We start from the raw sequence: 16621 nt of genomic DNA on the forward strand, positions 1-16621 counted from the left end.
CCTGGTGGTTTTCCTCATCACTTGTGACTTTGGGCTCCTTTCAAAGCAGCCCTGTGCTGATGAAGTGTAGACAACTTTATGACACAAACTCTTCTTGATTCTTCAGGATTGTATTTCCTTTCTTTAAAAGCATTAAAAAAATAAATCAGAGAAGGCAGTGTGAAGTAACCACAGAGCTGCCAGCCAGAGTGTTTAATTTAATCCCTCCTCTGTCACTAGTCTGCCATGCAGTCCCTGCCTGTGGGTACACAACTCCTCTGTGACACTGCTCTCTCCAGAGGAATTAGCAGATAACAGGGATTATCTGTGGCTGTAACACTCCTCAAGATGTAGGAAAGAAAAGAAGATGCAAAAGAGGTGCCACCAAAAATATGCCACAATGGTCAGGCAATAACCAGCCTGGCATAACCAGTGCCTGGTCTGCACCCCGGCATGCACGGATGGGCGGGAAGGGCTTGGGATGGCTGTTGGAGGCATGTGGTGCAGGAGAAGGGCATGGGCTTCCTCACACAGCATCTGCATGTCCTGCACCTGGGGATTGAACTTAAGGGTTTGTTATCTGAACAAGCAATTAAGGAAAAAATAAAATTAAAGTAATACATACCTTTTAAAGATTCCTATTTTTTGTTACCCCAGGCCCCTCTTCCCAGAGCGCGCCACAAGAAAGGATCGCCCCGACTCCGCTCTCATTTTAAAATGCTTCTTTTTATTTCAGTGGTTGTACATTGGGTGAATGAATTTAACGTCACAACAGAAATAGAATGGCTATTTAACAGACCACTAGTAATTATATATGCTGGAAAAGAGTGAATGGAGGGGTTTCTTTTAACTGTTACTGAAATATTCATTGTACGTGTCGTCAATTATGCTGGATGAGAGAGGCAAACAAAAAGGTATTTTGGTGAGGTGCTGTATCCTTTGAAGAAAATAAGCACTGAGACATCTCAAGTCACTTGAAACCATGTCCCAGCTACAGTATTTACTGTCTCCGTGTTGGCCCATCTCATGGTTCTTTTAGGGGGTTATATTTCTTGTTGTATTTTTTTAATTAAACAAAGCATTTAAAATTTAATCATTTTCATTAGACTTTTTTTTAAAATATAAACAAAGTTTTGGCAAATAATATTTATACAGAAAAATAGTTTTAGATCTTCCCAAATTTTGAAATAGTCTATAAAATTACTTTATAAATAAATAAAATGCAGAATCTGTTGTACATGTATTTGCACATCTCTGTAATTGCCTCCTTACTGTTAGCATAGGTTTGTACTTGTACAGTTTTCAGGAATATTACAAAGTCATAAAGTCGGAAAGTGGATCTCTTATTAAAAATACATTTTCTCTTTTTGTCTGTCAGTTTATCTGGATGAAAGACCTGATGTATCTGAAGCTTCGTCATCCATGGGCAAAAAATAGTAATATTGGATTAATTGTAAAAAACATAGAATAACAGTAATTTTGAAACATAAAAAGTTCACACAAAATGATGTCTTGAAGAGTTATCTACATAAAATATTTAAACATGGATAATTTACCATTTAGTATTATACAATAAACTACCCAAATGCCTAAATTAACTATTATAAAAAAATAAAAACAACTTTGACAGATATAGGCAAGTTGCAGTGTCAACTACCTAGTTATAATGACTGAGAAAGTCTACAAATATTAGTGTTTTAATAGTATATAATGGTGATACCTTAACTGCTAAATAACAAGTTAAGATACATTATTTTTCCACAAATTAAACTAATGCAACGTTACAAGCACTATGTTAATTTTACAACCAAATTGTGATTATTTGTTTTTCTTTCGGATGATCAAATCTCCAGCTTTATATATAAATAGATAGTAATTAGACATCGGACAAACAAGATTTAGCCTGGAAAATAATTTCCTAGACAAATAATAATATGGTTAGTGCCTTCAGTCGTTCAGAACAGGCAGTGCTGCCAAAGTTTAAAATAGTTTACAATCAATCTGAAGAGGTTAAGTTAAAATACTGCAATCACTAGTAATGTCCACATAGAAAACTTATGCTGCAAACAATTATACATAATATCCACTTATAACAGCTGTCTTGTTTTTTTAAACAATAATTTAAAAACTATGTCATTTATGTGATACATGTGCAACATATAAAATGTGAAATATGAAATATTTGGTACAATAGTGCTTGAAACAAATCTCAAATCAAACAAATGAAATTTTAATTATACATATATAATTACCTTGTAAATCAACAAAGTATTTAAAAAAGTAAACAACATTAAAATCTGCTTCATCCATATATATGTATGTATGTATATATAACATGTATATAATTGTATTAAAGATATCTTCATACTTTTGTGACATAAAATATGTTTTTAAAGGAAAACAATTAAAAGAACTATTTTTTCTCCACTCTAATCTGGTTACAATCTTATAATCCAATTAAAAAAATGCAAATACAGTAATGATTTATTAAACTGAATCTCATTCTACATTCTTAGTGTTCAGTTAATAGCCTAGATTAAAGTCACCTATGAAGTCTCAGTGACTCAACTGAATTTTAATTAAATTAGAGTATCATACAATCTCTTAATCTACAGCCTTTTTTTTGCCTTTTCTTTTGTTAGTTTGGTCTTGGTTTTTTTTGTTTTGTTTGATTTTACACTTGTAGAAATTACTTCTTAACAGCTTGGATCTTTTTGGTAACCTGACTATGAGTTTCAAAGATTATTCACGTCCGATGAGATTTGACTGTTGGCATCAGGCTCACTTTCATCAAGTCTGATGTGACAAAATTTAGGCACTTCTGCAAAGTCTATTTTAAAAACATTATAAATATACTCGTAAAATAATATTCTCAAGACTTTGTTCTTTTGGGGATTGAAAGGGGTATGAAGTTCATACTGTGCAAAATTTTTAAAATTTTCTTCTGCTATTCTGCTATGATTCAAATGCAACTTCTCCATACAAGTCAAACACCAACCATGTGCATCTAAAGACTTTGTGCTTTACTTTGGACTTCTGGCTAAAAATATCAGATTGGCAGGATGATGTGCAGGACACCGGGCTGCGTTTCATCTCTTCTGTCTTGGAATCAACTCACCAAGGGAGCAAAACCAAGATTGTTTTTTTAACTGAGAAGAAAACCCCGAATCATAGTTTGGGTGAAAATTAAACCTGCAACTGGGGAAAGTTTTTAGTCAATGCAATTCAATTATTGCTGAGCTCGAAAGATTCATAAACGTGGAATCTCACGAGACGAACTGATCTGGACCATTTTCGTTAGGTGTAGTTATGGAGAAACGACAATATTTGCAATAATTAAACTATGCTTAGAAAACCTTTAAAACTAAATGTTATCCTTTATGTCTTGAAACATCACAGCTGGTATCAGGTAGTTAACTATTTTAGGTTGGAGTATAGTAAGCATACCATATTTAATATTCATATATGACATAGCAGCACTAGCTTTTTTGAGTTTTTGATTTGTCCATAAGAACAAATTCTTGACTTAGCATGCAGTTTGTGGCAACTCTAGAGAGGAGGAGACGGGGTAGTATGTACAGTAGCCGTGCTTGGCCGTCCGCAGGGAGGCTTCGTGACACTCCGTCCCGCTCCTGCCGGCTATTTCAGGATTATCTGTGGAGAGAAAGGGAAAGTGTGATCGCGCTTTTAGGTGACGTGGGGACAGCAGTGCACCCAGCCGGCCTGTGCTGGCCTAACTGGGCTCAGGCACAGCTCACACAGGACAGCGTCCCGTGTGGGATAGCGTGCCATGTGGGAAAACGTCCCCTGTGGGACAGCGTCCCATGTGGGACAGTGCCCTGTGGGACAGCATCCCATGCGGGACAGTGCCCTGTGTGGGACAGCGCCCTGTGTGGGACAGCGCCCTGTGTGGGACAGCATTACACATGGGACAGTGTCCCATGCGGGACAGCGCCCTGTGTGGGACAGCGCCCTGTGTGGGACAGCGCCCTGTGTGGGAAAACGTCCCCTGTGGGACAGCGTCCCGTGTGGGACAGTGCCCTGTGTGGGAGAATGTCCCCTGTGGGACAGCGTCCCGTGTGGGACAGTGCCCTGTGTGGAACAGTGCCCTGTGTAGGACAGTGTCCCGTGTGGGACAGTGCCCTGTGTGGGAAAACGTGCCCTGTGGGACAGTGTCCTGTGTCCTCAGGCTGTCTGTGAGGCGTTTGTGTCTCACACACCCGGTGTCATCCCCTGCACACGTGTGAGAACATGCAGAGGGGGAACTTTATGTGTCAGAATCCTGGAGGGCAGTGCTGCACCCAGGGCCTGGCCGTAGGTGGGTGTGCACCCTCAGTGCCCTGCCTATCAGTGGAGGTGGAAGCCCTGCACCTCCCAGAGAAGCTCAAAGTGCATCTGCACCTGGGGCCATTCTCAGCTCCACTGTGCTCGCAGAAAGTCAGGAATTACCAGGGGAAACAGTGGAGGCAGGGCTCCTTACCACTAACAAGCAAAAAGATGTACTGGCCTGGGTGTTTTCATGAAGCAAAAGTTTTTTTTCAATGCACTTCTAGCATTGCTAGCATGCTTGTTCTCTAAAAAATTTAACTGCAGATCAGTGAACTTGAGAGGTTTTATCACGCTTCCTTATGGCAAGGATTCCAGGGGGAATACTATAGTGGTACCTCTGTGCACCTAACTAGTCACTAACCTTGCTGCTTTACCTTCATGGTGTCTCAAATGGAGGGTGAAAAAATCATTTTACAGGTGTATTTTACTTGTGCTTCCAATATTGCAAAGGTTAAATGCACAGTGTGCTCAGCAACCAACTCCACCTGCTCACAGTATTAGAAAATGGTTCAGATTCTCATCACCTGCCTGAAATGGCTGTCAGTGAAAGTGATATCAAAAGGCAGAAGTTTGATATTTTATCACACCATTGCTATCCTGTGCTCCAGACTTAAGCACAAGTCAAGGAATTAAGAGTGTATTGCCTGCTCTTCCTGCTTCATTTGGCATGTGGCATATTTTTAGCTGTATCTGCAGGTGGCATGCAAGGTAGTCATGACAGCACTTGGACCTACTTGTGTATTATGAAGCTAGACCACTGCTTTATGCAATATTTATATTAAAAAGGGGGAAAAAAGTGTTTGGAAAGTAATTTAAGCAACATACTACCTCTGACATACACACCACCAAAAAGAAACACACTTGGCTCTGTGTGGCAGGCGCTCGTCCCAGTCCCCTGCCCAGCACCCCACTGCTCCTCACAGCTTCACTGCCTCTCTCCCTGTACACAAGCACCATCTCCCTGACCCCAGTGACCTTGCCAGCAAGCCAAAAAGCCATATTTGATTGCCATCAGCTCTGGAAATCTGGTGACACGTGAGGCCCCATTGTAATGACACTGTACAAACACCTGCTGCTCCTAAGGACTTAACATCTAAATACACCATGCACACAACAAGGACATATATTTTTAATGAACTTCCACCCATTGTGAGTTTGTTAGCTTATCGCCTATCTTCTGTTTCCTTTTGAAATAACAAAGAAATACCTTTGCTCAAATAATAAAGCCCTGTCTGTGATAATCCTGGTCCAGCTCCAGCACAGTGATTTGACAATACATATAAAGAACACAGCCATGCTGAAAATAAGAAATGACCAAGATTTTCAGCACTAGTACTTTTAGAATGTTACAACCCAACATTAATGTAATTAATAAAGCAGCTTTAGCTACACTGGGTTAGCCATAATCACACAAGTGTATTTAAAAGATCCTAAGGTCTCATTTAATAGGACATAACCTGAAACTTACTCAGTAAGTTTCTTACTCAGTAAAATCTCAGAATTTCAGCACTGCAGCTGACTACATCATCTGCCAACTCTTGAGGGGATAAACTTGAATTTCCTATAGCTTTTTTTCTTGACTACAGGGAGACAGGTAACCTCCTTCTGCCAAGATTACTTTGGTCAAACAGTCCCACAAGACCGGTGTTCACAGTTCCCCCAAAATGTGTGACAGAGAAGGCAGAGGGCCTAATCTCAGGCTGCTTCTCAGGAAAACGGCAGGACTATTCCTGGAACTGTGATTAACCCAAGTGCCTCTCATCCTGCTGTGGACCATCCAGGCAGGACAGAGGGGTCCTGGGCGCTGTGGAAGAGCAGAGACCCCTTCTCTTCCCTGCCCTGGTGAGTGGCAAAGCCCAAGGTAAGGACTTCACTGCTGGGTCCCTATTCCTGCCTTTTCTCTCCTCCTGTCACAACTCAGGAAAACAGCGAAGACAATGTGAGCACTTTCTTTTCTGGGTAAGCATGTCCTGTTTATGGGTTGCAGGTGCCAGAGGAGCAGCTGGAGCTGTCACTGCCATGCCTCCCCTGCTGCCAGTGGCTGTGGAGCTGGCTTGCTCCCACCGCATCATCCTCGATGTGCCGCCCCTTGTACAAGGGCCGTAACTAGGGCATGCTGCACCCAGCTATTTCTAGTACACGTAGGAGTCCTCCTAGGAAAAAACCCTCAAGTGTCTCCTTCAGAACAAGCTTCTCCAGTGCAGCATCACAGAACTGAGGAGCTACATTTCTTTTTTAACCTTAGCCACAAAGTGTAAAACGTCTCCCGTAGTCTTTAATTGCATGTTCACACCCTATTTCTCAAAAGATATCACAACTCTGCCACAGCTACATACACAGGCATCAGCTTCTGCCACTGTTTTTTTTTCGCTGTGTCTGACAGAGAAACATGAAATGCTAAACTACTTTACATGGAAAACACACTGTGAACCTGTCCTGTTTAATCTACAAATGAAGTAATAAACTGTGATGGAAGGCAGAGGTTATCTAAGTCTGCATCGCTGCTAATTGCTCCATCACTTGCCTGCTGAAAAAGGAGAAGCTGTACTGGAGAAGGAACATCCCTGCAAACACTTTCTACAGAGTCTGCACTCCCTTGTTATTGTAAATAGGTCCAGCCACCTTCATGTTCACTACTCTTTGAAGAATTACATCTCAAATGCACATATATATGACTTGTCATATTTGCTCTGGTACTATTATAACATTATACTTCACAGCAACAGGATGCAATGTCACGACACTTTTACTATAGTATATATAAGAAAAAACCCTGAAAAACAAGACTATAAAAAGACAGGTCAAGCATGGGAATGCATTTTCTCCTGCTCTGAATGGTTAAGAACCACAGGTGTGGATACAGACACGCCAGAAAACACACCTTCTGCTGCTGCAGTAAAAGATCTAATAAGAAGACTAATTCCAGCATAAGCAAAATGGCTGGGCACTTAGAGCCTTACATAGTACTTCACAGAAGATTTAATAACAGAAAAGAGCATTTTTTTGAGGTAATCACAGACAAAGGTACCCTCTCCATCATCTTCTTTCTTGGCACATGTTTGAAGTGGCAGAAAGCTGTCTACCCTTTAGATTAAAATCATTCACACTGTGCCAATGACAGTCAACAGACCTCACTGAAAGTAGTAACACAAGTGAAACTAAATTTCTGCAAACTACTTTCTAAACTCACTACTCAAAATTTTCCAGCTCTTTAGATGTGACATTTTCAGCTCCTAAATGTCAAGACTTTCTCTCCTACCAGTGCATGCCTCTCTTAGACCTTTACCTTCAGGACTTCTGAGTGATCATAGTGTTCATTAAGCCCCTTGTGCAACACAGAACATCCCAAAATTTAGGGCTGCTCATAAGGGTGGTACAGTTCTGCAGTGTCATCCAGGGGAATGACAACCAAGAGAGATATTACTGCCAATGGTTTCAGCTTCTCACCAACTACCAGTGCAGATAAATCGATTTGGGAGTTCCCCAGACCTGGCAAAGGTGGCTGTGATCAGTCATTGTCTCAAGACTCAAAAAGTAATATTGAAAGTCTTTTTAAATTAAAGTAGAAATTCCATTTTTGTGAACTCTTTTCTGACACCCAGGTTACTGCTTTACTTGATACAGTTCATAGAATTGACCAAATTACAGAGAATCGTGACTAGGTTCTAGGAATTACAAGAACGCTGTTTGGCTTGAGATTTTCTGTTTTGAAGCTACAATTCACAAAGCCTCTTTATAGTCTCTGACTTAAATGCATTTTCCAGTTCCAGATTTATTATACAATGATGAATACAGAAAATTTACCATTCTGCATGAATTCAGTGTACATGAACTCTTGTTCAACTAAAGACCTGTCACAGTGGATCAGCTGGAAAACATGACTTTGCATCTAACACTGACATGTTTCTTTTTCAGAAGTTTTGAATTATTACTCCAAAATACACTGTGCTTTATAAGCCCTAATATATTTTAAGAAGATGTTAAGACTGTATTTGATCTTTACACTACAAAGCACTTACCCCTGCAAAAATTAACTCAGACATAGCAAACATTCTGGTCTGCCCAGCCTTCCATTTTGAAAGCAATGTAGTAACAGGAGTTTCTTGTAAACAGGATTTATCTCAGAGCATTTCAGACACGAATGTCTCAGCCAGTCACCCATTTTACATCTTCCTAGGCTACCTCAGGCAACTTATTTTAGCATGAGACAGATTATCAACTCATGATGCTTTTTTGCCCTCCACCAAATGAGAGTCTGTGGTGAACAGCTTGCACCAAGGTATTTAACTTCTGAACACCTGGGTCAGGATAGATGAACCTTTCCACAGTGACATTTTCTGTTTGCATGTTTTTCACACGAGTAGCAGACTGGTCAGATATAGCTGGGGTATACATTAAAAATGACAGATATTTTCAGACAGCCGGCTCATATCAGGCTGTCTCATAACTTCTCCCTCTTTCTAAAAATAAAAGCAACACCAAGTATTTCTTCCTTATGACAAGGAACCCAAGACTATTTCTATTTCCCCATGCCTTTGGGAAATGCCTCCATGTCTTTATTTTTCATTTTCTCTTAGAGTGTTCTCTCGTGGTATGTGTCTTGTTCCTTTTCTTCAAAATACACAACTTTTATTTTTTTCTTTTCTTTTTTTTTTAATTAGTAGTGGAAAAAGATAAGTAAATGCTCAGACACTTACTGAAAGTAATCCCTATTGTATCAGTTATGCCTGGTCTTATTTAATTTTTACATAGCCTTATAGATGGACTTTCCCCCCTCCTTTCCCCCACAAATTCTGCAGCGGCACCTCCATGGAGCACCATCCCAAACATTCTATTTGCCCACACCAGGGGTCCCACCAACACTGTCCCATGGAATAGGTTTTGTCCCTGTCTCAACCACTGACAGATGAGCCAGCTCCAACTCTTGCTTGCATTAAATGCAGCCTGGACTTTTCCTTTGCTACTCTTTCTCCCCTGAAACCTTGTTCTCATTTCCAGCATATCATTATTTCATGGATTTGTGCTTTGTTTTATTCACTAACCATGGTCCTCTCTTCAATCCAGGGCTGAAGGAGGATTTTCTCCTATTGCTTTTCCATTAATCCAGTGCAGCCCCAATATATTTGTCTACTTTGTTCATCAATAAGATGACCTCTGATTTGTACACAGCAAGTGAGATGTCTGGGCCACAGGTGGCTGCCTGCCCATACAGGGTCTAATATGGGGGCATCAGGTGTTTCCTGAGGGATGGAGGCCCTTTTTCCTTGGCTTTCTCATAGGCCATTCCCTCACATGGTAATTCTGGTGCCCTGTGCCATCCTCTCTTTTCTTCCCTAAATTTGAGTGTGCACAGTTTTGCCTGTCCCATATGTTAATGACATGCCTCTGGAAATGGCTGAGGGTCAGATGTCCATGCTGAAGTGGACACATCTGCTTGCACATTTTCATTCCATCAGGCACAAGCTGTTGGCCATTAGAGTGTCATAAAGCTGACAGAGACCTTGTCTGAATCCAGCTCTTCATGATGAGCTAAAAAAAAATTTCAAGGCAATTATGGGATCCCAAAGGGTTCAAGGTCTCAGCCAGCACCATTTTTCTCTTTTAATTGTCACAAGGTCCTGAGAGAAGAGACCAAAGTCACTTGTGCTGCCAACTCCTTAGCTTGCTTATGAGCTTCAATAGGTATTTACTCAAGTAATAATGTACAATATTTAAGTCCAACTTAATAAGTATTTACTCACTCTGGAGAAACAGAGCATTACTTGGTTTAGAAATGAAAGCAATCTGGCTTTATTTATTCTTCTTTAAAGTAATAAATAATGCAGTGCTAAAAATTGATCATAACATACGCTAATATATTCTACCAAAATCTATTTTTAACTCATTGCAGAGGCAGCAGACAGACTATATAGGAGTGAGAAAACCACTGCTGTAGTATTTTAGGAGCACCCATGCAGTGACTGTTTTGGATAGCCACTCAATTTTACCTCCTAGCAGGTCCACGCTACTGCAATAATCTGTATTTTTCATTTCCTACTTTTAGGTCATTTTCTTCCTCTTCTTGAATTTTAGAAACTACCAGAATAGGCTTGCCCAGAATAGGCTTGCCCAGAGAAACTGAGAGCACAAAGGAGTGAAAGTCAAGCACAAGTTGTGCATTATCTGTCGAAGTGCCCATATTTCTCTTGCAGGGGTGTTACTTCTCCACCCCAACATCCTCACTTAGCCTTTTTTTTAACAAAACCTGCTTTGCACTTTCCTTTTAGACACCAAGCATGCCCACACTATGCAACATGAGGCTGCCAATACACATACAGCATCCTTTTCAGGCAAAGGCACCACTGCAAACAGAGCACAGCTGGCATGTCTGCAGTTATGACCACTCTGAAACTCCTCCTCTCCCAAAACCTGGCACTCCAGTTCAGACCCCCTTCTGAGAGCAAGAGACAACATCCAGAACTAAACTTGAACACAGAAAAGGACCAAATTTATGTTGATCAAGGTTACTCACAAGACCTTGAATCGGTTTTATAAAACTCACTATACTCATAACTTCTCTGAGGAAGCCTTAACCTTCCTGACTTTTGACTACTTACCACTTCCTTAATTTTCTTCTTATCTGATTACTCTCACATAAACAGCCATGCATACCAGTGTGTGCCATGGCAGGTAACACTGCACCAAAAATGAAGTCAGGCAACTCAGCAAAGTTTTGTATCCAGCTGAAAGTCACAACAGATACAAATAACAAAACTAAATATATAGATGTTTCCAGTGTAGCCTCCTGCACACTCAAAGCCAAAGACTGGCATTTCTAGGAGGCAATAAATCATACACCAAGATAAAAATACGATGTTCACTTAATTCAAGGGAAAGCACTTGGAGCACCTAGAGATGTCCAGATGCAATTATTTTAAAGGACAGGATCCCAGACAAGTACATCTGGAGCTCCACACTGCTCTGTGTTGTTAAAATTTCATGATGGAAAAACCCAGACTCACATGGAGCTGTGTGTATAAACCACGAAACAAACTCATTTTCCCCCAAATGCCTACAAAATTGGTGGACCTCAGAAATAATTTTCTATGTTTAAATAATAAATATATGCCCCAAAAGACTTTTACTCCACTTGTCAAAGTATCAGTTGTTGAATAATTGAATGTAAGAACATAAAAAGAGATTATCATATCAAACATCAACATTTTTTCTTTAAATTTCTGTAACAGGGAAGGGAAATCTGTTTTGGTTTTTGTTATATAAAGAATGAAGCCTTCGCTTACTGCTGATGTTGTGTGACACTGCCATCTAGCAGGATACCAGAGGAAGTCAGGTTTTAGTCCTATACAGGGGAGAGGGGTATGATGGGAGAATTTCTAAAAAAAACCCAAAACAGAGCTGAGATTTTTCCATTTCTTCCCCTCTGGCTTCTTGTATATGGACATGCAATCTAAAGTTCCATATACAAGCCTGCTGGAACTTTTTATAATCTACAAAGAAACAACATGCTATGTTAAGAGGCCAAAAAAAAATTATTAAAACAAAGACTCAGTAAAGTTTGCATGAAACTAAAATAGAGTTCCATTGTGTTTTCCAGGGTAATATTTTAGTTTTGCTTCTCTCCTGCCTTAGAAAATAGTTTTGCCACTTATTTTGTACCATCAGTTGCTTCAAGGCAGTTCAAAAGATGCTTTCTTGACACTGTTCAAGATTTGCTGTGGGCTTTAATATTGGAAACTCTCACTTCTTGAGTCTGTGAGACCCAGCTACTTACCTGTGTCAGATGAAATAACTTGAGTGAGACGAGGTTTGTGATTCTTGTGTGTCTAGCATGGAAGAAGCAGCAAGCAGTTTAAGTTTGCCCTTCCTACTATGATAAACTATTGCTATTTAAATATCTTCTCTAGAGAAATGATTCAAGGGTCACTTAGGTTTGTTTTTCCAGCCTGGTGCAGGTACAAAGCAATATGGTCAATCCTTAGATGGGCTCGCTAGATGCCCAGCACTGTTCTCCTCTGAGATGGCTCCCTGGAAGTATTCCCTCTGATGATGTGTCTGAGGATGGAACCTGTTCCTCTGTCTCCTTTTCTGGACTTTTCCAAGTCAGATTCAAATCACTCTTTCTGTTGTTGGAACGGAATTTTAGATAGGAGCATTCAACTTGGAACTTTAGGGAACTTTTAGACCAAAACTTTCAGTCAGAAAAAAACCTAAAACAAAACTAAAATGATTTAGATACTCACTATTCCCAGAAGAAGTGCTTTCTTACCTGTTCCCTCATTCCTCAGAAACTGCAATTAAAAGTTTTCTATGAATTTCGCATAGGGTCTTATTTATAATGTTCTTGTATGCTGGCACTAAGGATGTAAATAACATTTGTTTCAACATCCCACCTTCTTTCTCAAAAGCTTGCTTTTAAACAACCACAAAAATAGTCAATTTCCTACTATTTACCAGATTTTTCAATTCATTTTCTCAGCATATTGCTACTTTTCAGGTTTCCACGAGGAAGAAAGGGAACGTGAGGCAGTAAAAGCCTTGTCAGCAGTGCCATGGGCAGCTCCCTGCCCTGCCAGACAGCCTCCTGGGTTACAGAGCAATGGAGAGGAAGCCCTGCTGGGGACACCAAGGAATATTTGCACAAGGGAGCATCTGGCATGTCTGCTTTGTGCAGAAGGGGAGATCACCTGCAGTCAGTGCCCCCTCAGACATTCTGGTCTGAGGAGAACCTGCCTCCCTTGGGAGTGCTGCTGCCTTTGCAGGCACCTTGGCAAGGACAGGTGCTCTGTTGCTGCATGTCCCAGCTCTGCTCCCTCCTGACAAAGCCACCACACATGGTATTCCAAATCCCAAAACCTTAGCATCTTTGTATTTTACACTATGTTAACTAGTTTTTGAATTCTGGGGCAAATATTTTAATTGTCTTTTTGTTTGTGACACTCAAAACATAACTATTTTTATTTTTGCTTCATTGTATTCTAACAGATTTTGACAGAACTGAAGGCTACTGAATGATTTCATAATTAATATCTGCATAATTGCCACCTAATTCAGTGCAAATGCTGATGCATAATTTAAAGCAGCTGTGCCAGATAATCACAAGCCTTAGCATGAGACAGCCTGTTGATCTTTTATTTCTTTATAGACACAGGCTCTAAGTATTTAATTTTTCTTTTGGAAATGCTTTTTACTATTTCCTTCTTGATAAAAGGTCATATAACCAGTAGAATAATGTCACGAAATAACGTCTTTGAGCAGCATTCTCTATTATGCTATTTTTATACTATCAGTCTCTGCCCATTTTCATTGGTACAAAAAATAAAGCCATGAATTGTTCTGAACTGATGTGATGTGAGCAAGACTCACATTGCTTGGAATTTGGTATATGTCCTCTAATAACCAGGAGCTATGGAAACACTCACTGAACCTGAGGACACAGATTAGGACACAGGAATGCTGGTGTCTTAACCCCCTGCCACCCTCACTGAGGTGACACAACCCAGTCAGTAAGCCAGCACAGCCTGGAGATCCCTTCATGTGCTCACCAGGTGCAGGCTTGGGCCATGTGCTCACCAGGGGTTGATACCACTTGGGCTAAGGACTAATGTCTCCTGCCTGTCATCCCACTGCCAGTTCAGAAGTAGGTGTGCAAATTTGTCTGCAGGTCCTGTGTTGCATCTGCCAAGCTTGTGAAAATGTCTTGGGTAACGCAGACTTCCAAGGTTATCTTGGGACAATCTCAAACATCACCAGACACATGTTTAGGCAACTGAACCAAGCCCTGTGAGACTTTTGAAGGACAAGCCAGGCTACTCTCCAGATTTCATCTGACTGGGCTGATAAACTTCACTGTCTACAATGGGTCCTTAAACTTGCATCTTGCATGTAGACACCCATACTTAGACACCAACACATAAGTGTCTTAATTTTGGGCTGAGTTCTAACCTTCTAATCCTTGTAGGACTCACCAAGATAAATAGATATAAATGGAACTGTAGTGAGGCTTTCTAATTTAGAAATTTAAAGCCCCCACAAGGAGTTGTTTGCCATTACTTAAAACTGAACTTCAGCCCCAAAAGTCAGAATAACATCTCTCTCAAATAATGTCATGATAAACCATCCTCTGTTAAATTACGTTTGGTGTGCAGGGTGGAGGAAGTCACATTTGACTGCATTTCCATTAATAGAAACATCCTTATCTCCAAATAGGCTCTATCTAATCATTCCCCAAGTTTCTAATCCTGTATTTTCTCATAAAGTAAACAGCAAAACAAGAAGAGAAAAAAACCTTCCAAAATAATTTTCTTTAAGATCTATGACTTTTATATCATCCTGAAATTGCAGCACTGTACATTCTTAGCCTAAAAAACAGTCAGTAAATATTGCTCTTCACCTCTACAACCCCCTGAAAGGAGGTGGTATCAAGGTGGGGATTGGTTTTTCTCCCAAGTAACAAATGATAGGATGACAGAAAATCACCTCAAGCTGTACCAGGGGAGGTTTAGATTGGATATTAGGCAACATTTCTTCATGGAAAGTGTTGTCAAGCACTGAAACTGTGCCCAAAGCAGTCACCATCCCTGGAGGTTTTTAAAAGACTGCTGCACTTAGGGGCACGGTTTAGTGGTGAACTTGGCAGTCCTGGGTTAACAGCTGAACTCAATGATCTTAGAGTTTTTTTCCAAGCTAAATGATTCTGTGACTCTACCTGTGAGTGAAGCTCAGCAGGTAACAGTTTCCTTGCTTGCTTGAGTATTGCTAAGCCCACTAGCTGAAGGAGTAACAAAAGCTTTGTTAAAGATCTCTGAAGTACATATTTACACACAAAGACTGTATTAATATTTTAAGCAGGACATCCTCCGTATCTCTGTCCACATGCATGCACTAGAGGGAGCTAGGACCAAACCTCTGTATTCACATTCTAACGCTGCTTCTCACCATCATTTCACACAGTTTCAAACTTTGCTCCAAGAAAACGGTGTCAGCATCTCCAAACAACTGAACTGAAAGTTCATCAAGCATCTGCTGCTGAATTGGGGTTAAGCAGCTGAGGCTTCATGCCACATCCTAGCAGGAATGGCTGGAGCAATTGTCAAGAGCAGAAGAAGGAAAAGGGGAATGGCCTTTTACCTCTGACCAGTCATGCTCTTGGACATGTACCTTTCCAGCTAGCTTTCACTGGAAAGCTGAAGTCCCCTCCCCTCCATTCCCTCTCACCACAGCTTGGCAGCTGCAGTAAGTGGGGCATTTTGCAGCATCCTGCTTGCGTTGCATTGCACCAAAGCAATTCTCTTCCCCTCTGAACTACACTGCAAGAAAATTATTTTTAAAACCTAACTTTTGTAAGTTAGAAAAAGCAAGGGATGCCAAATTTTTCATATGTTCTTAACTGGTGTCACCCTGCACAGATGTACACAGTACATTCAGCCTTTAAGTCTACACAATCTTTTCACGTGCATCGTGCCACACATTGAACACACAATGCCCAGAGCTGCTGGCCAAGCATCACTGACAGTGTGTGCCCGTGCAGGTGTACTTTGAGCTCTTACTCATGTTATTTGCTGAAAGAAAGGATGTACAGAAGACATGAGACACAGTGACTTATTTTTTCTAAACAGTCACTGACAGCACATACTAAATAATTTACTGGACCCAACAGAGTTACTGTGTTTTATGAGCCATCAGCTGAGACTCCATAACTTTTGGGATGTTGACTTTTCCCTTCCACTTGTGCTTCAAAGACACTGGGATGATCACACTCAGTCCCAGGAAGACCCGCAATCTTTCCCCAGGTCAGAATACTAAACCAAATTATATTAAGATCACAGAATCACAGAATCACAGAATTTTCAAGACTGGAAGAGACCTATAAGATCATCTAGTCCAGCCGATGTTCTAACTATTCAACTAGATCATGGCAGCAAGTGCCACATCCAGTCTTTTTTTGAATTCTTCAAGGGATGATGCCTCCACCACCTCACTGGATAAATGATTCCAGTTTCTGACCACTCTTTCTGTGAAGTATTTCCTTCTTACTTCTAACTTACATCTACCTTGACGCAACTTGAGACTGTGTCCTCTTGTTCTATCCGTTGTTGCCCGGAGAAAGAGGCCGACCCCCAGCTCACTACAGCTACCCTTTAGGAAGTTGTAGAGAGTGATGAGGTCGCCCCTTAGTCTCCTTTTCTCCAGGCTGAACAACCCCAGCTCCCTCAGTCGCTCTTCATATGGCTTGTGTTCCAAGCCCTTTATTAGTTTCGTTGCCCTCCTCTGGACACGCTCAAGTAACTCGACGTCCCTCCTAAAGTGAGGGGCC

The 16621-nt window shown here is 40.8% G+C and overlaps 1 protein-coding gene across 8 annotated transcripts in view; it reads right to left on the reverse strand.

Moving 5' to 3' along the window:
* Window positions 1–686: 686 nt before the first annotated feature.
* Window positions 687–16621, reverse strand: part of MBNL2 (muscleblind like splicing regulator 2) — a 106968-nt gene continuing 91033 nt past the window's right edge. For 5 of the 8 annotated variants that reach the window (XM_058019124.1, XM_058019122.1, XM_058019116.1 and 2 more), the window contains one exon: window positions 3537–3633. In XM_058019124.1, coding sequence (XP_057875107.1) covers window positions 3619–3633 — 15 coding nt within the window. In that variant the 3' untranslated portion in view covers window positions 3537–3618. Of the gene's footprint in view, window positions 3634–16621 lie in introns of all 8 variants that reach the window. The other 3 variants (XM_058019123.1, XM_058019120.1, XM_058019121.1) reach the window with 2 other exon arrangements.

Source organism: Melospiza georgiana, chromosome 2, assembly GCF_028018845.1.
Source record: "Melospiza georgiana isolate bMelGeo1 chromosome 2, bMelGeo1.pri, whole genome shotgun sequence".
NCBI classification, from domain to species: Eukaryota; Metazoa; Chordata; class Aves; order Passeriformes; family Passerellidae; genus Melospiza; species Melospiza georgiana.